Source organism: Erythrolamprus reginae, chromosome 2 (genome assembly GCF_031021105.1).
Source record: "Erythrolamprus reginae isolate rEryReg1 chromosome 2, rEryReg1.hap1, whole genome shotgun sequence".
NCBI lineage: Eukaryota > Metazoa > Chordata > Lepidosauria > Squamata > Dipsadidae > Erythrolamprus > Erythrolamprus reginae.
Window position 1 is genome coordinate 147,802,008 of NC_091951.1, and position 20,112 is coordinate 147,822,119.

A 20,112-nucleotide genomic window follows, 5' to 3' on the forward strand; every position below is an offset into this window, starting at 1 on the left:
AACTGCCTTCAGCATCTACTGTCCAAATCCCCAACTGTGTATCTACCGGATATTATTGAAAAGAGATAAAGCTGTACAACTGCTCGCCTTTTCTGAATTCATCAATTTGATTATTTTCTTGTATCTTTCAAATCTATCTGAGATTATGATGGCATTCATGAAATAGTTATAAAAGAGGTTGGGACAAACCACACACCGTCAGGGGTTCCAGCCGCCAGTTCTGATGCATTGTTGCACGTGTTGATTTCCTTGGTGTTCAATCCCTCCTTGACAGCAGTTTCTGGTATGTTGATTGGAGGGGACAGTGACCGTCTAAAGTGAGCTGTGCCGTGTTCAAATGCAAACTTAGCAGGGGTAGTCCAACGAGGAATAAATGTTACACCTTCTTCTTCTAGCTGCTTCAAGTAGTACTCTATTATCTCTTTGCCCTTTCAAAACAAGACAATTCTTACATCAATGCATCGTAGGCATACATGGCTGGTGTGTGTGTATGTGTATGTGTGAGAGAGAGAATGAGAAAGAGAGTATGAATGAATCCTGTAATTCGTTCCTGATTGAAGAAAACTAAGTCTGCTGGAATAATGTGATCTTGGGAGACTTCAGTTCAGCATTACAAAGCCTCAAATAGAAACTAAAGAAGAGAGGAACAAATATATTCCCATGACTTTCAATACAAAAAGAAAAAGAAAGAAAGAAATGAAAAATATGTTCTCTGGATCTTATTGTTCAAATCCAGACATAACTGTCTTTTGAATCATGAAGATCATTGCCAGTCATGGGTAATGTCATTCCTTCTAAATATAAATTGTAAACTAGACTATTTTTAGTAGCTTAGTGCTGAAGAGCCAACTTCCTCTAAACTGGTTTATTCTTTAGCAGAACGTGATCCCCAATATTTTTGTATTCATTCATTTCTGTTATTGGACAATTATCTCTGACAAGATCAAAAGGTGGGAAATGATAATGGTACTTCTGGATGACCAGAGCCTGTTATACTCAATTTCCTCTCTTGCCAATATAACAGAGAACATGTCTCTAATAGAAGACGGGAGTAAACATAGATTATGACATCATGCAAGATCAATAAGAACTTTCTCACGATTTGAAAACTGTTCCCAGCCTTCAGAAAACTGCAACATTATTTGCATATAAAACTCAGAAAATTTACCTTTTTAATATTGCTCGTGTATTGCTTCATAGCAATCTTTTCTACTGTGCTTTCAAAGCCAAAGAAAGATTTAATGTCAAGACTTGCAGACTGCTCAAAACATGTCCAGTCTTCATTGTCTGGGTGCACCTGGAGATTTAAGAAATAAAAGTAGGCACAAGGTGTAAGAAAACCTTAATCCAGTGGGCATAGGACAATTATTTGTTAAGAACTGGATAGTGCATTTTCCTTTTCTTCACGTACAACTTTTTTCTTACCAACATATCGGAATGCCCAATAAGCCCAACATTTGCGTACCTAAATAATTATTTTATTAAACATGCTGTTTGAAAAATATTATTCTCTTAAATCTTAAAAAATTGTGGAGCCAATAATTTCTTTGAATGGAAATTATGGGAGCCAATAATTTGGAGAAAACCTACAAATTCAAATCGTGTGAATTAGATTTTCCTCAGACCAGAATTGCCAACAGAAAATGACACATTTTGAGTATCATAGAACAATTTACATCACAAGTTGTTTTAAAGTGATCAGGAGAACGTATTGGGTATATTCTTCTTGCTCCTAAAATCCCCTCAGGAGCTAGGTTTTCATTGCTATGCTTTCAGAAAAGTAAGCAAGAACATTTCTTCAAATATGTCTGCAAAGTCAATAATAATGTTATACGAGTTAGCTATGCTTTTAATTGTTTCTAATTTTGTGCCCTTGGCACGCCAAGATAGGAAAAACAGAACCATAAATAATTGAAACCGTAAATAAAAAAGAATGGTTAACTATAAATGGCCAGACGTTCTTAAAAAGACCATAATATAAAATCGAAGCCTGCCCTTACTCACCGTATATGAGCATTTTTCGTTAATGACAACTCTGTTTGAGAAAGTCTCGTTGTGGGCCTCTATGTGTAAAGTGCGGTCTCTTCTATTCAAGGAGTTCTTCTGGATAAAGTAAACATAATCTACCCCTGCAATCTGAGAAGGAGAACAAAACAGATGGATTTAAGAAGCAGCCCAACAGATGGTGATTTGGACAAAGGATCTGACTAGGCCTTGCCTTTTTCAGGAGCCGTGGAGCATCCACATCCAGTTTACAACGTCTTTCAGTCACATGGATTGCTCGGTCGTCACTCTTGAATTCACTCACAGTATCACTGCCTACAAACATGGGGATGAGAGGGCAAGTGGGAAACCTTTTCTCATAGGCCTGTAAGAAAAGGAGAATATAAACATCAACCTCTGTCACAGGAGTCTCCAGGCAGCATTTCACATACTTGCCAAACTGATCAGACATCAAAAGCTTATTCTTTCCATACTGGTGGTTCCCAAGCATACCTATACAAATTCAACTCAGAACTGGAGCCACCATTTTCCAGGCTGTATTCATGCCAAAGTACATACAGGTAGCCCTCCACTTATGATGGCAATTAGGACCTCAGTGAATTCCTCATTATGGAATTCACTTCCAGAAGAGGTTGTGACAGCTGTCAGCCTTGATAGCTTCAAGGCAGGATTAGACAGATTCATGGATGCCAAGTGTATCGGTGGTTATTGAAATGGATGTCCAAGTGCTGCCTCTATGTTGGTTGAGGCAGGCAGGATTCCCTTGAATACCATTTGTTGGGGGTCAAGGGAAAGGGAGGGTCTTGCCTTCTCTTTCTGCTCAAGATCCCCATGTACAATTGGTGGGCCACTGTGTGACACAGAATGCTGGACTCGATGGGCTTTGGCCTGATTCAGCATGGCTCTTCTTATGTTCTTATGACAGCAATCCATGCAGTCCTGGTTTTATTTATTTTATTTATTAGACTTGTATGCCGCCCCTTTCCGATGACCCGTTGCCATCATTAATAGGACTATTAGTGTAAGAAAGTTTCCTGAAGTCAAAGTTACTGGGGAAGCTGATAAAAGTTGCAAGTCCCAGGCTGCCAGGCAGGTAAGTAGCTGCTGCCAGATGTGTGCGAGGCATGTTGCAGGAAGGGTGCACGATATTCATTCATACACCAAATTCTTCTATCAGATGAGATTCCTGTATGAGATCATTCTATTTACCTATTCCCACACATTTCAACTGAAACCACCCATTAAGATGATCTGTCTGTGCCTGCGTGTTTATTAATTGTATGTTTTTAACTTCTTAGAATCTCTCTATTATATGCGCGCATCCCCCTCATGCCCCCGGTCCCACACATGTGTAGCTGAGACCCCTAGACCAACTGGCCAGCAGGAGGCGCACACGCATGCACGGTGGAACTGAGCTGAGCTGATGGCTGGCGTGCCTGCAGAGAGGACTTACCACCTGTGGCATGCGTGCCATAGGTTCACCATCACATTTCTAACCTATGTATTGGTAATCTCTCCATCTCTTAGGGGACATTCAGAAGCTTTTCTGCTATGAATAAAATTGTAAGATTCCTGGCAAATCTTCTCATCCCCTAAAAACCTATGTCTGCCAGGAAGTTAGGTTTTTTATTGCCTTCTGAAGTTATTCCTCCATTGTACGAAAATTATCAAACTAACAAAGCTGAACATTAATAGAAGGTTATTTCCATTTCTGCCTCTAAACATTTTAGTTTCAGTGTGAAGGAACCCACTCCTTTACCTTGAATGTAGATTTAAAACCCAAAGACATAAATGTGAATTCTAATAATCCATTCAGGCACAATAATGAATACAACTTTAGAAACCCCCCTCTAGTGCTAAGATGGAATATATGTATGTGGTATTAAAATTCAAAATAAATCTGAAGTACCCATTTTTGCTCATGGCTTAGAATTCATAGGGAAACTGAGAAGTAAATTCAGAAACATTTGACCCATGAATGAAGCTCTAGCAACCTAGCTTTTCTGCTTAACCGCCTTTCAGCTATTATAGTAACTGAGAATCTTGAACACCCCTCACCCTCCCCAAAATACACACACTGTGCAGAAAAACAAAAAATTCATCCCAAATTCACAAAATCTGTCCCACCTAATGCATCTATCCTTGCTGCTTTTTAAAAAACGTCTTGGTGGCCTTCGATACCATCAACCATGGTATCTTTAGGCTGACTTACGGAGTTGGGGCAATCATCTAAATATGATGATAGACAGATAGACAGACAGACCACGTTTGAAGGTGTCTATTGCTTAACATCAAATTCTGCAATGTATATCTCTTGTAGGTATGTCTAACCTTCATTGTTTTTAAGCATTTAAAAATGCAACATGTTAATACCCTGTGCAACTAGCCATGTTTATGCTTTCATAAAGAAGATAACTAGGCAGTTGCGGTACTTTTAATGTAATTTTATAATACTCAACATGTATGTGTCTTCAACAAAGCTATATGAAAAAAACTGGTCGCAGCGATACAGTCTGGAAATAATGGGCTCTGACTAGCCCCACAAAATTCCAGGTTGACAAACCGCTGTCAGAGGGGGGGTCTTCGGATGGGATCCATCCTGTGGAGATGGAGAAGGAGAGGCACCAAGGAAGACCAAGAGTGATAGGTCCGAGGAAAGCCCTTCGAACTGATGGCGGGGGCCATGGTGGCCATCACAAACTTGGGCAACTGGAATAAGCTTTGTGCAGGAGCAGTAAGTTGAAAGGAGTATTGAGAACAGGTGTTTGGCCAACACATATTTAAAAAAAAGAATTTATTTAAAGAACTTTAAAAGTTATCCTGGAGAAGAATTAGCAGCTAATTTGGCATGGGGGGAAATGAATGAAATGGAGGCTTGAAGACTAGCCCAAAACGGACAGTGAGATAATCAACGTACTTTGAAAAGGAACCTGAATGAAAGCAGTTGTTTTAAGAAGATTGGAAGTAATTTTAAATTTGGAACATTGAAAAAAGAATAAAGCAAAGTGTAAAATAAGGTGTATTTATACCAAAAGTGATTATTTTGCTCTTTTGTTCATTGGCATTGTGGAGCGAAAAGAGAGAGAGAAAGCTATTGGCAGGAAAAAAGAATTGCAACAAATAATTTGTTAATTGCAAAATTGCTGTTGTTTTTCACACAGTGTCCTTGGTTTACAAGCTGTGAGAAGTTTTAAGGAGGACTTGTTTTCTTTTAAGCTATTTGATCTCGGCAATAGAAGGTGGACTTATTCATAATTTTAAACTGAAGCTAGAACATTGTGGAAACAATGATATATGCCAGGTATTATTTGAAATGATTAATGAACTGAAAGAAATTATCAAAATGACACATGGACTATTTAAGCTTGATGAATCAAAAAACATGCTGCAACATACCCAAGTAAATAAAGATATCAGGAAAGAGAAGCAACAACTTAGCATTGAAGAAAAAAAATATGACATTGGGAGTAATGATATAAGAAAGAGAAGGATTGGCAGAAAAGTAACTAAGAAAAGGAAGCAAATAAAGGGAGGAAAAGGGAAGGTTAATGATTACACTGGGTTTAGCAGTGGTGAAAATTGAGAGGGTAGAAAGAAACAAAGAAGAAAAAGGGAAAAGACTAGGTTCAAAAGAGACAACTGAGTACACGGGGATTAACAGTGGGGAAATAAAGAAGAGAAAAAAGGGAAAATGGGATCATAAGGCAGAAGAAAAGATATAATAATTACAAAACTAAAAAAAAAGAAGAAAAAAAGAAGGAAAAGAGAACGTGAGGATGAGAGGAAAATTTTAAGAAGTGGAATGTATGGGAGACTAAAGGTAAATGGTTAAAGGAATAATTAAAGGAAAGAAGAATGGGAAATATATGTAGAAGTGAATTGTATTATGATTAATAAATGCAATTATTATTGTTATTATTATTTATTGGATTTGTATGCTGCCCCTCTCCGTAGTATTTGAATATGATATGAGGAATGAAATGGAGAGAAGGAAAAGAAATGTAGTATATACTTAAAATTGTTTGAATAGTAATATTAATGATTGTAATAAATGAAATTAGTGAAATAAATATCTATAGGCATAAGCAATGTATTTAGATTAATAATGGTGAGTGTAATATGTGGTTGATTGTTTATAAGAGGATGTTGGATAGTTGAAGAAGGAAAGATGGATAACAAAATATGAGGATAAAATTTTAAGAAGTGGATTGTATGGGAGTTCAAAGGAAAATGGATAACGGTATAATTAAAGGAAAGGAATGGGAAATATGGTATGTAAAAGTGATCTTTATTATGATTAACAGGTGTAACTGTAATATTGGAATAAGATGAAACGATGAATGAAAGGGAAAGAAAGAAAAAATGTTTGAGTTAACTATGATTGTTAATATCCATACACATAAGCTACATATTTAGCTTAACTTATGTGGGTATAATATCTGAATGAATGTTTTATAAGATGATGTTGGATAGGTGAAAAAGGAGTTGTAAAAATCAATCTTAAAGAAATGTATTATTTATGAAGTTAAATGGAAAAGGTATTGAAAAGTAAATGGATTATGGCCGTGTTTCCCCGAAAATAAGAACCAGTCTTATATTTTTTTGAATCCTGAAATAAGTGCTTGGCTTTATTGCTGTGCACTCAAAAGCCCGATTGGGCTTATTATCAGATAATGTTTTATTTGGGGGAAAACAGGGTATTTTATTATTAAAAAATTGAGAAACTAGGAATTAAGATGGAAAGGACTGCTTTTAAAAGGTTTTAACTAGAAAGGGGAATAAGAAAGCTTTAGGGTAAGGGCAAATGGTGACATTGTTTAAATGTTAGGAAAAAAGTAGGAGGTAAATAGAATAGAAATTTTTTAAAATAGAAAGAATATTATGGCAAAAATGAAATACCAGTATATAAAATTGTGATCGGGGATGTTATAAGCTGTATAAAATCTTACAAAATCTTTACCCGACCAATACTCTGTTTAGAGAAAATACATTGTATGTCTCTCTATATGTGTGCTAAAAAATAAAAAACTTGAAAAAAGAAAAACAAAACAGAGCTGTGTGAAGCCAGCTGCAGTGGCATTTTATTTTCCAAGAACAGTTTTCTGGCATTATGTGTATGACAAAGTCTGGCATCAGCTGCAACTGAACAAAGCCTTCGGATATTATTTCCCACATACCAGCTTACAAATCTTAATTCAAACCGTAAGTATGTAGTTGCTTAGCAACCACAAGATTTGCAATAAGCTATTTTTTCAGCCAGAAATTTAAGCATTCATACAGTTTCCAGCCTGCAACATTTTATGATACATTTGCATTAATTTCAAAGATTTTATATAAGATTCTAGTGATATCCCCAAATTGGGTCTGAATAAATTACTCTAGATGTATCAAAAGAAGAAGTGATTATCCATCACACAGCCATTGCATCCTAAACAGAGTGCTAACAGCCAAAGCAGTGTTAATGTCAGCAAGAGAGGAGTATTTCAAAGATAGGTTTTATGAAATCGATGCTATATTGGGAAATGTTAAAGCGATTAAGAAGACAGTGTTAATGGCGCTCTCTTCCGTTATGCTGGTGCTATAGCTTTCTAAAAATATTGCAGGATATGAAAACCACCTGCTCCCTCCTTTAAAACAGATGTCTGCAACCACATGGGAGCTTAAACACATATAAATATTGCTAAGTGCCACTCACAGGAGAGTAGTGTCAATTATTTTTATTTGACAATACAGGTACTCCAAGACAATTAATGTATCAATATTGTATCTCTTGGCCATAAAAAAATTGTATCCACTAATTATATATACCAGCTTAAAGTTACCAAGAATTTCCTCTGAAATTCTTCTGAGTTGGGTAACTCAGAAATGCTATAAAATGCCCAGGGATGTGGTTGCTCCATTTCCATATCATATTCTATGAACCACAGTAATCGTATGAGAAGTATAGAAACATTACAGGCATACTGACATTATCAGAAGCGTATCAAAAGGGTTTGGCAATCTAAAATGTGCTATTTTTAAAGAAAAGTATACTACCTTCCTCTTTGATAACATTTCTTCCTTCTAGGTAAGTTAAATTTCTGTTTTATAAATTAATTACTCCACTAAATGCAGAAATTAACTCTTTTGTCTCTTGAAGCATATTGACTATTTCCACACTTGCCTCATTACAGTAATGAAGATCCCTTCACCTAATTCTCTAACTCAGTGATTTTCAAGCTATGATGTCATTATGGGAGGTCCGTAAACAGTTGAAAATGATTTATACCTTGAGTTAAGTCTTGAAGGGTCTGTGGTCAGTTTTTTTAATTGGGGATAAAGGGGATTTAAGGGGATCCAGTGTGAAGAAAAGGTTGAGAACCACTAACCTAACTCATGCCTCCAATGTGAAAAAAGCACTATTCATGATTCAGCAAGATAAATATCTCATCTTTCTTATAGCTACTACTTAGAAAAGCCAATCTTAAATAATCCTAGACATCTTTCCCCCCTCAACTTTTCTTCCCACAATTCAAATTATCAATTGGTCCACTGTGGGGGGGTTTGTTGTTTTGCATCCAAAATTGATTACAAATAACTTTGCTATTTTAAAGACAAGGTTTCCAGGTCTTGTTCAAGAGCATATAAGTCTCTGTCATTTATATTGTTGGCAACACCTTAAAACTACTAGAAAATCTTGATTGTAGCCCTTGGTAGCAAAATACATCATCATAATAGCAGTTCACAGCTTGAATCCAATTCAGAACTACGTACAATCTTGATTGCAGTATGGACAAGAACATTAAAAGTTAAATTGGACTTCTCTCATACAGCATCATCACTACAAGAATCTTGTGCAGATAACTAAGTTACAAATGGCCAATCTAAAACTGCATGAAGGCTTACAAAAAAAATTTATTAGAAAATATTCTTAAATAATTTTGGTGAAGTAGGCCCGCTTAAGACACCAAGGCATATGGCATTTCCTGTAAGAGGCTGGTAGCAAAATTAACTACAGAAATTCATATACAAATAAACTGATGCTGAATACTTCCCATATATTTCATTATAAGATGTACATAAATATCTTCTCGTACTATCATTCTTTGGGTAACTCACCTCAAAAGCCTGGAAATACTGTATTAACAAATGAATCGGAAAAAACCCATTCACACTCAGTTGAAACAATCCTTGCAACAAAAAGGAACATTTTATAAACTTGAGAAATTTATTACACAATCACAAACAGTACCCTAAAACTAACTTCAAGATTGTGAAGCAAAATTGGATTAAGTAACAAAATGAAACATACTAAATGAACAAATCAAAATTCACTCTTGGGACTAAAGGAAGAAAATGTACTAGCAGAGCTAGATACGTTCTTGATGTTAGTCCAAGATTGATGTCACTCACATTTCCTATCACATGGAGAAACACAATGTGTTTTGGAAAAGAAAATAATTCCATCAGGAAGCTCATTACTTATTCTGATAAGGTTGTGGCTCAAACATTCTCTAAATGCTCTGACACTTATTCCCACTGTCTTGCAGGATTCGGGAAATGTAAGAATATGACAAACACATCCTTTTAATCATTCAAGGCTCACACATATTCCAGTATTACTACAGCAAGAGTATGATAACATCTCCACCTGTTGTTACAGTGAAATCACAATTTGCATCAAGAAGGGCCATAATGTTAAGACAGCTTGAAAATGGTTGCCTATTGATTCATCTGCTTCCATAACCTGCTTAAAATATATGTGAAAGTTCTGAAATTTCGGATTTGGATTCTCAAAACTCTCAGTTGCTTCCTGATATGAAACATTTCTCCTTTTCACATTTGATATGATATTTTCTAGCAAGAGGCAATCAAGAAAGTTAATCCTAACAGGTATGCCACACCATTATTGTAACTCTTCTAAAAATGTTTTACCCACAGCTGCAGATGAAGACATCTTTCTGACACAGCTGATATCCCATAAATTCATAACCCGTATAGCTAATTGCCTCTCCCATTATTTCCCAGGATATTTTCATCCATTAATCTAAGAATATAAATTTTATTATGTTTCCTACATTCAATTACTGTAAGATAATACTTCTTTATTGTACTGCTGCATAGAGATCTTCATATTATGCCTTAATGAATATTAATCAGTGGCATGACATTTTTACAAATTAGAACAAAAGTGTCCTGCAAGATGGCAAAAATAAAGAAGTACTAAAATATACAGAAGAACAAATTCAATAGAAATAGATTCCTACATCAGTTTGATGATCTGAGTAATAAATGCTCTCTTCTTTCAGTTCATTAATTATTTTAACTGATCTATAAATCTAATAAAATGAGCCCTGCTTAGCACTTGGATGGGGAACCATCCAGAAAGCCCAGGCTAGATTAGGAAACTGAAAAAGAGAATGCAATGAGAAAATATTTCTACCTTGAATTTATTAGATTTGTATGCCGCCCCTCTCCAAAGACTTTCTTATTACTAAGAAAGTTGTATTAAAGTGTTCCATCATGAATTGAGCATTAATCAAAGATACTGCTTACACATTGCAGGTAATCCTTGCTTGCCAACAGTATTTGGGACCACGAAGTCTGTTCCTAAGCAATGGAGTCATACACCATGATGACACATTTACAACCTCATTCCAGAAATGAGTAATGAAGGCTGCAAACGGCGATCACATAGCTGTGGGATGCTGCAACATTGTGACTGCGAGTTGGCTGCAAAGTGTTGAATCCTGATGACATATATGCAGGGACACTACAATGGCTACAACTACAAGGATGCATTGTGAAGTAGCTGCCTGCAACAAATAAATATCAAAAGGTGGAACACGAAGATATTGTAGATCATGGATGTCAAACTCGCTGCATCACATTGCCGTCACGTGACATTTCACGATGTCCTTCCCATTCACGGAATTGGGTAGGCGTGGCCTATGCGTGATGCATCGGGCCCATGGGCCGCCAGTTTGACACACTTGTAGAAAAAATGAGCATCCAGCTTTTTGTCTGCTTTCTCTTTATCTATTGAAGTAGATAGATGAAAGATGTTTTAACAATAGACAAGACATTGCAATATTGCAATGTTTCTTATATTTAATAGAAAAATTCACTACATTACATTATTCATGAACATCACAGGAGAGACATTTAAGACCTGAGGCTCTATTCTGGAGTTGAATAATGACAAGGAAGCATAGATGAATATTTCCTCTCACTAAAGGTCTCCTTTCAGCATAATATGCATGTATAATATGCAGCATAATATGCATGCCTGTTTTTCCACTTGACATTCAGGACAATTTAACAAACAGTTCAAATTCATTAAAAAAAATAACAATTAAACTAAATTACTACCATCAGTTTGTATACATGTTTTAATTGGAAGGCCTTCAGAATATCAGCACTAAACCCAGGAGGAATTTAAAAAACTGTTGCCTGTCTGCATATTAAAACATTTTGACATATGATAATGAATAGATGCATCCACAGACACTTTAAAAAAAATAAAAGTTAGAATTGCAGCTTAAGCCTTGAGTACAATGCCACAATGCAATTCATTTGGGCACTTAATAGATACTGGTATTTAAATCTCCTTTTCATGAATATATATGTAATAGAGTTCAGATAGGACTGTACCCATGAGTTTGCGGTGGGGGGATTCAATTTTTTTCACTACCAGTTCTGTGGGCGTGTGTTGGGTGACTGTGGCAGCGGAAGGATCAGAGGTGGGTTTCTGCCAATTTGGACCCGTTCTATAGAACTGGTAGCAAGAATTTCCCTCTACAGTACTTGCTAAACCGGTAGCGATGGTCAGCTAGATATGTTCTTTATTAAAAAGAACAATGCAGAGAAATGTTATTCTTTTCGGGGGGGGGGGTCCTATTTCATGCTTAGTTATAAGTTTATTCCTGACCAACTCTGACTATAAATTCTTAGGTATAGATTAAGATGCTTTAAATTTTTAATATTCAAAATGGAGTTAATATATAGTTTTAGAACAGATCTCGGGGAACTCACAATTCAATATTTAGGAGCCCTAGATATACAGTATTTCACATAATTATTTATTTTATCCATTTTTGTCAGATGCTGTAAATTTATATATATATATATTTCCCCAGATGTATCCATTAAGGAGAACTTTGTATGCTTTATATTGCAAGAGTAAAAAAAAATCTACTGCATTATTTGTATAAAAAGCTACTGAAACAGCTTTGAAAAATCTATTTCACCATTAACATATGACATTTGGTATATAAAAACTATGAATGAAGATATTCTTATAAAGTTTTAAAACCATCTGCAAACTGTTTTTTTACCATTTTAAGACTCAGAAAAATATTGAATTAATTAATTTGATACATAGTGTCTTTTTCTGAGTTCTATTCATATATACAGTACTATGAAAATGTTAACAAAATTACTGACCAGAGCAATGCACTGAAGAGATAACAGAAGGGTTATTGAACAGTTGCCAGCAATGAAGAACACAACACAGTCAATTTGCATGCAGCGAAAAATCGTACCAGAACAGGACTTTACAAGACAAATTGTAATTTATATGGAATCATAGGAGCTGGATGGAATCTCATCTAATCTCGGCCCATTGTTAATACAAGGATCCACTAAACCACTTTCAGCATAAAGGTTCATTTTCAAATGGTGGTTTTAAAACAATCTTTATTGTCAAGAATTTTCCCCCAGTGTTTTTTTTCCCTTTAACCCATTAGACCTTGTCCTGCTCTTGATTTAAATAGAGAATAAAAAATCCTCTCCCACAGAATAGTCTTTTCAATATCTGTGGATTGTTGTTATGTAGCTCCTTAGATTTTTTTTCTTTCCTTTTTCCCCTTTTCTTGTTTGAAAGCTAAACATGCCCAGATCTTTATGTAATTCATATAGGTCTTGATTTTCATAATCCTTATCACCATAACTTATGTTTCATCCATTTCATTTTCCTTTCATATTACATGGAATACAGTGCTTTAAGTATGGTCTAATGGTGATATACTTGAGTATTTCAATGAGAATCTCCTAGAGGCAAATTCGTACTAGAGACTAACTCTAGTACTAGATATGTACTAGAGGCAAACCGCTTGTTTATCTAATTGGCCAAATAACTTGGCCAAATAAAAGTATTCAATTCATTGATTCAAAGTTAATCAAACGTAAACATCTCATGGTTGAATTAGTGGACATAGTGGAAGACAATGGTGCCAAAGAATTATTTAGAGTAACAGTACCTAGCATTACTACATAATTCTAGAATCCTGTTAAGCAGTTAGTGGACATTAAAAAAAATGCCTAGCAAACATAAATAATCCCAGGACTATCTCAGGGATACCCACGCTAAAGCAACAACAATGTGTATTATATCTAAGGTCCTACACTGAGAAAACAACAAAGTGGATGGGATGCAGAAGCAGCAGTTTTGATAAAGAGGTAGCAATAAATGTCCAAGGAGCATAGATTATAATCCCAGCTGCTAGCACGCTTTGAATGCAACACCTCACTAGGCCCTGCAATGTTACTATGGCTTGCCCATATGCTGTCCTCAAACATGACACCTCCGCCCCCAACCAACAGAATTTAATCAGTTCAATTTTGTATCTCAGGACTCAATTTTCTTGAGGACCCAGCTGTCCAGAAACAATTTCTAACTTTTTTTTAATTATTATTATTATGAATTTCTCCTACATGATCAGCTTCCTATGGACAAAAAATAAATAAATAATATGATAGTATTTCATTGTTCTTGGACTCACGGTTTTTAAAAACTTAACCAGATCTCAATTTCGGTATTTTTTTAGCCCTATTTGCAAGCATTAATATATCATCCCTACAAAAACTATTCAGAAAACAAACACGGTAGATTTACTAACCGGTAAATCAAAAGGACAAGCTAAAGGGACAACAACTGAAAACTTCCAATATGGCCAATGGTGAGAAATGCATTGGACAACTTTAAGGCCAGGAGTACTAGTCCCCTCCCAATTATAGATTAATAACATAGTTAATCCTGAAGTTCCAATCTACATACAGTATTTTAATAACATCTATAAGTCTTCTTTCTGGTGCTAAAATTTAATTCTGAAGGTTCTGTAGCCAATGATATATTAAAAAGCATTTAATAATATATCAAATACTGATATAATTTTATCAGTATTTCTTAGTACAAAGCAACTGTTTTACATAGTACATCGTGCCTATTTGCTATTGCCAACGCCTTCAGATATGCTGTTCCTCCTACGACAATTCTGCCAGTAATATTGCTAGTTTAGGAGCAAAAGATTTTTAAAGGGTACAGGAATTTTTCCCTTCTCCTACAGGAGAGAAGGGTAGAGAATTTCATAGTAAACCAAGAAAACAGTAAGCAATATTACAATCTCAGAACCAGATGCTCCAGAATAGCTATTCAAACCATTGTATACCAAATATTTTTTACAATAAGAAACTATTATATGCAGAACATATTTTTGGATTCTATAATATAATAAAAAGGAAATAATTAATTTCCTAAATAATTAGAGAAAAATATGATTTTATAGCACTGTATTCGTTTCCGATTTCATCAGCAGATAGCAATCTGTTTAAAGCCAAGCTGTCAAAAGTAGAATTAAGATATTATGCCAAACCAAGTTACTTCTTCCAAATGCATTTCTATAACATGGTTAATCAACCAACCAACATCCTCAATAGTCATGTATATTATTTCAATTTTTTCAGGATATTGTTTTAACTCATATATTTATGCCAAAGAACAGAAATAAACATGCCATCTTGAATATATATAACTGGAACCAGTTAAGCACCAACCTCTTTAGAGTATATTCAAAATAAATTATGTTTCTTAATTTAACCAATCAAGCAATAAACACAGACAGTACAATTCATGACTACATTACCAAAACAGATACTTACAGCCATAATTAGCTCAAAGGGGTGTTTATACACCCTCACGGGTGACTGGTATTTCTGCACCATGGTTACCAATAATTTGAACTATACAGATCTAAAAATAAAAAATAAAAGAAACAATTATGAGTCTATTGTAGCTGACACATCAATACTCACCAAGACTTTGTAGATCATGTACTGGTAGTTAGCACCCTAGTTTCTTACTCCATCGATCTAAACAAACAGATCTTAAAAACTGAAAATAAGAATTCACTATGAGAATATTTTAACTGCAGTAGCTTTTGTGTTGAAACATCTCAGGTGTTTAGAGGCACCATCCATGTTTCCACCATTATTAAGCTAGAAGAGAATATACGGTAGTTATTCTATTTCAAATGTTTAAAACATGAAAGATGGCTACTATCTATATACTTATACATGAAATCAATAAAACTGGAGTTTCATGATACTAATATAAAAGCATATTTAAGTACAGATGGCTGTAAAATAGAAATACTTAAAAAGGTGAGCTTCAGTTACTTGCAAACAGCCATTTTATGTTTCTTCTGTGCATAATCAAACCAGCCAAGACACTATACTGGAACAGATGTTTTTATGTTTCCTGCATTATTAATTAAACGTGACTGTTTTATAGCTTTTTCTTTACGATTTTAGAATATTTAAGTTATAAATAAATTTGTAAAGAGATTAACTGGATTACTTAGAAATAGATCATGTAAATGGAAAGCTATAGTGCCATGATGGCAAGCTGTCACCATAGAGTGCGCACATACTTCCCGCCGGCCAGCTGGTTGTGTCAATGCTGTGCATGGGCAGGGGGCAGGGCGCATGCACATGCATGTGTGGGGGCAGAGAACACACATGCATACACAGAGGGTCATGCATGCACTTTTCACACGCACATTGCATTATGGATGTGCACGGCTGTGTGTGTACACGCTATCAGCACACAACGACAGAAAGGTTAGCCAACACTGCTATAATGAATAGGTAATTTCTTAGCTAGTTTTGCTGCTTGCAATTAAGAGAGAAGGGCAATGTTTTGTACAAACAAGGAGAACAGATGTTAGATAGTAAGAGAGATAGTCCTCGCTATTTAAGATAGCCTCTAAAACTATGAACTCTTTAGACATCTGTTTCAAAGAAAAAGAGAATTACTATTATCCACTCTAAAACAAGAAATGCTTTTACACTAATGCTAATATAGTCATAGACTCAATTTCTGTTGAGAAATAAAATGATTAGATTTATTTATAAAATCAGAACAAGAATATTATTAAATAAGTTGGGGGAAGGGAATATTTAAAACTGTTCAAAACTGTTCTTACTCTCCGTTTGTCAAAAAAATTTAAAGTGATTCTGACCAATATACTTATATAGCCTCTTGGAATTCTGAGTACAAGTTTGAAGACATTACAAAATGATATATAAAGTGAGCTATTATTTAAATCAAATAGCTAATTTTGTGACTTAAACAGTATGTTTATGTTTATTTAGATTTGTATGCCGCCCCTCCCCGCAGACTCGGGGCGGCTCACAACAAAGTGAAAAACAATTTACAACAAATCTAAATTTCTACTAAAAACATTAAAAAAAACCCATTTTCTAAACACACATACATACACACATACCATTTATAAATTGTATATGCCCAGGGGAGATGTCTTAGTTCCCCCATGCCTGACGACACAAATATACACAAATTATTAAATTTCTGGTCCATTCTCTATTGGGACTCAAGATTGGTAATCATGTTATTAAACAAGTTTATTTTAAAATCATTAAAATATTTTAAAAACCTCATGAGCACAATAAAGAGAATATAACACAATAGCTTTCATCCATACATTTTGCTATGTGTTTCACAGTATTTTCATGGATCTGTTTCTATGCTGATAAACATACAGAAAGTGGATACTAAAAATAACTATCATACAGCATACCATCCTTAAGGAATGTGTGGGACTGAGTTATTAGTCCATATTGATATACGTTTTTCAGAAATGAAAGCCATACAAATTCAAATAATATATAAATCTAACTAACTTCCTACATTAATTTAAAGGGCAAATAAACATTTTAAAGCGATACAAATTTACAAAAAAAATCAAAGAGAAATTAATAAGGAACATTTTCTATAGCTTGGAAGGGAACTCTCTTTAACCAAATGACTACTTCTTTAAATCACTGGCAACAAAGACTTCAATAAACTAAGGAAAAGAACACTGAAGAAAAGCGAGCTCCTTTCAAAGCAAAAACACAATCAACTACTTGTCAGCAAGCCATAAACCAATTATTTATCCTCAGATATCTAAGAAGAACCCTCAGACCAAATCACAAGCTCATTCTTGAAAAGCAACTGTTGCTGATTATTTATGCAAGACTACAAAATAGCACAAGAGACAATTATTTATTTACTTCTCCTCTATTATTAAAAAGCAAATAAAACATGGAATCTATTTACCTATGCATCAACTTGACAAAGATAGATGACAACATGAATTTTGAGCTGAACACTGGGACTCAGCCCTCTTCCCCAGTACTCGTGAAAGCATGGAAAAAAAGTTTAACATGGAAAGGAAGCTAGGCATCATGCCAATTTGAGATGCCTGGCTGCAAAAAAAAAAGCTAGGAATTTCAGGGACGCGGCGTAGAAAATGAATGCAAGGAAAACAAGCATACAGAAGCAGAAGTTTAAAGAGCAAAGCAGAAGGGAGAATAAAATGAGAATTCTGAGATAAAGCAAGGGTGTGAAAATGCATTGCTTGGTTTTGTGTTATAAGGAGAGAGAGGAGAAAAAGAAAAAGAGAGGTACATTCCAGGACAAGGGTGAGTAGAGTTCAGCAAGAAAGAAGCCAGAGAATAAGGATACAGAGAAAATGTCTAAGAAGAGATTGGGACAACTGAAATGGTAGAACATTTCTTCCTAAGCAGGGGGTTGGACTAGAAGACCTCCAAGGTCCCTTCCAACCCTGTTATTTACACGTTAAGATGAAACTGATGATCTGCAATACCTGGTACACTATACCTTCTCCCTGTTCTGTTCTGTTGATGCAAATTAGATGGATTTTAGGTAATTTGGTTGGGCAGGAGGCCAGATTTTCCAGGCTCAAGGTTTACTCAGCCTTCCATCCTTCCCAGGCAGATAATATGAGGACCCAGCTTGTTGGGGGGCAATATGCATGAGCCCACCATTGTGCCTACCATCCCCGTCCTACTGTCTTCTTTTATCATTATTTAAATATGTTAAAGGGTTAAATAAAGTTCAGGAAGGAAGTGTTTTTAATAGGAAAGTAAACACAAGAACAAGGGGGCACAATCTGAGGTTGGTTGGGGGAAAGATCAGAAGCAACGTGAGAAAATATTATTTCACTGAAAGAGTTGTAGATGCTTGGAACAAACTTCCAGCAGACATGGTTGGTAAATCCACAACAACTGAATTTAGACATGCCTGGGATAAACATATATCCACCCTAAGATAAAATACAGGCAAAAGTATAAGGCAGACTAGATGGACCATGATGTCTTTTTCTGCCGTCAATCTTCCATGCTTCGATCTTCTATTATTTACTACTTATGTTACCTTTATACAAACTATAATCCTATACTTGTTCCACAAAATTAAATAAATAAATAAATAAATAAATAAATAAATAAATAAATAAATGGATATGAATGCTGTCTGGTGGCAGGCACATTGAACACTGTTTTATGTTGTGTGAATGTTTTCTTGCTATAAAAATCAATAAAATATTTAAATATTAAATAAATAAATATGCTGATTCTGTAAACCACTTTAGAGAGGGCTGTAAAGCAATGTGAAGTGGTATACAAGTCTAAAGACTCTTATTGCTATTCCTATTCCACCTCCCCAAGACAAGGTCAGAGCAGGGAAGGCGAATAAAGGCGACCATAGACATAACCACCCACCTCCCAATTCTGTGGGACGCGAAGGAAGGCAAGGCAGGAGAAGGAGAAGCGGGCGAGGAGCCTTCCCCGACTCGAGAGCCCGCTCCCAACCGCCCACAGCGAGCAGGTCCAGACCCGCCAGATGCGGAGTTTAAAAAAAAAAAAAAAAAGGTCCCCATTTAAAAAAGGCAAACGCGGCGCTGGGGAAACCAACCTGGGAGAACAGAGCCCGCAGGAACGAAATACGCGGGGGGGAGGGGGAAGGTGATGGGAAGAGCCGGCGGGGGCGGGGGGAGAGGAAGGGAAGAAGCAGCCCATCCAGGTGGGCGACGCGGAAACCCACCTTCTTTATCGCCAAGGCCGGCAGCTCTCCTGCTTCATGTCGGCTCCTTGTGATGCCGCTGACGATGGAAGGGGCCCCTCCGGAGTGGTACTGCCTCCCCCCCACGGCCGGTTCTGGGAAGCGACAAAGAGGAGGAGGAGGAGGAGGAAGAGGAGGAGGAAGCCGAGCGACAACGGGCCGGCGATGTTACTCAGTGGCAAACCAGAGGGAAGAGGAGGAGGAGGGGCTGGGCCGCTCGTGCGCCCGCGCACTCTAAAGAACGGCTAAGCAGCACCCCCCCACCTCAGGGAAGGAGCTCTTTCTGCGCATGCTCTCCCTAAGCTCGCTTCTGCGCACAAGCTGGAGCGAGGGTGGATGGAATTTTTTTTCCGTGATAAGTTTTATCTCAATTTTTCCCCCCTTCTGGTTCATTTTTCAATACTAATTTATAGGAAAGGTTCACGTGTTCCTTGTATTTTTGACAAAGTGAGCGAGTGGCGTGATAGCTTAAGGAGCCAACACGTTTTAGCCCTTTGTTTAGATGAGCGATTACTTCTTATTTATTTGGTTGTTTTGTCCAATACACAATAATACACAATGAGGATTATAGAGGATATAATCAGGTAGAATATATTAAAGGGAGAATAGAGGAGAAAATAAAGAAGTAAAATATAACTATGAGAGAATAGCAGAAAAAGATATAGGAATAGAAGAGAATATATATGAGATATAGGAGAGACAATAGGACGGGACCGTAGGCACTCTGGTTTTATTTTATTAAAGAACGATTTCTTTATTCATTCGTTCGTTCATTCATTCCATTTGCATGCCACCCATCTCCCAAGAGACTCTGGGCAGCTCACAACAAAGATTAAAACATAAATAGTATTAAAATCTCTTTAAAAACCCAATTTTAAAAACAATGTAAATCCATGCTTGTTTCACAAACTTTTATAATAAAG

The 20,112-nt window shown here is 36.0% G+C and overlaps 1 protein-coding gene across 1 annotated transcript in view; it reads right to left on the reverse strand.

Moving 5' to 3' along the window:
- Window positions 1–19,432, reverse strand: part of SEC14L1 (SEC14 like lipid binding 1) — a 37,780-nt gene extending 18,348 nt beyond the window's left edge. Inside the window, exons 1-6 of the mRNA XM_070739806.1 lie at window positions 19,172–19,432; window positions 14,923–15,013; window positions 2,219–2,368; window positions 2,005–2,136; window positions 1,169–1,297; window positions 197–428 (exon numbers count right to left, since the gene is read on the reverse strand). Coding sequence (XP_070595907.1) covers window positions 197–428; window positions 1,169–1,297; window positions 2,005–2,136; window positions 2,219–2,368; window positions 14,923–14,985 — 706 coding nt within the window. The 5' untranslated portion in view covers window positions 14,986–15,013; window positions 19,172–19,432. The remainder of the gene's footprint in view (window positions 1–196; window positions 429–1,168; window positions 1,298–2,004; window positions 2,137–2,218; window positions 2,369–14,922; window positions 15,014–19,171) is intronic.
- Between the last annotated feature and the right edge of the window lie 680 nt (window positions 19,433–20,112).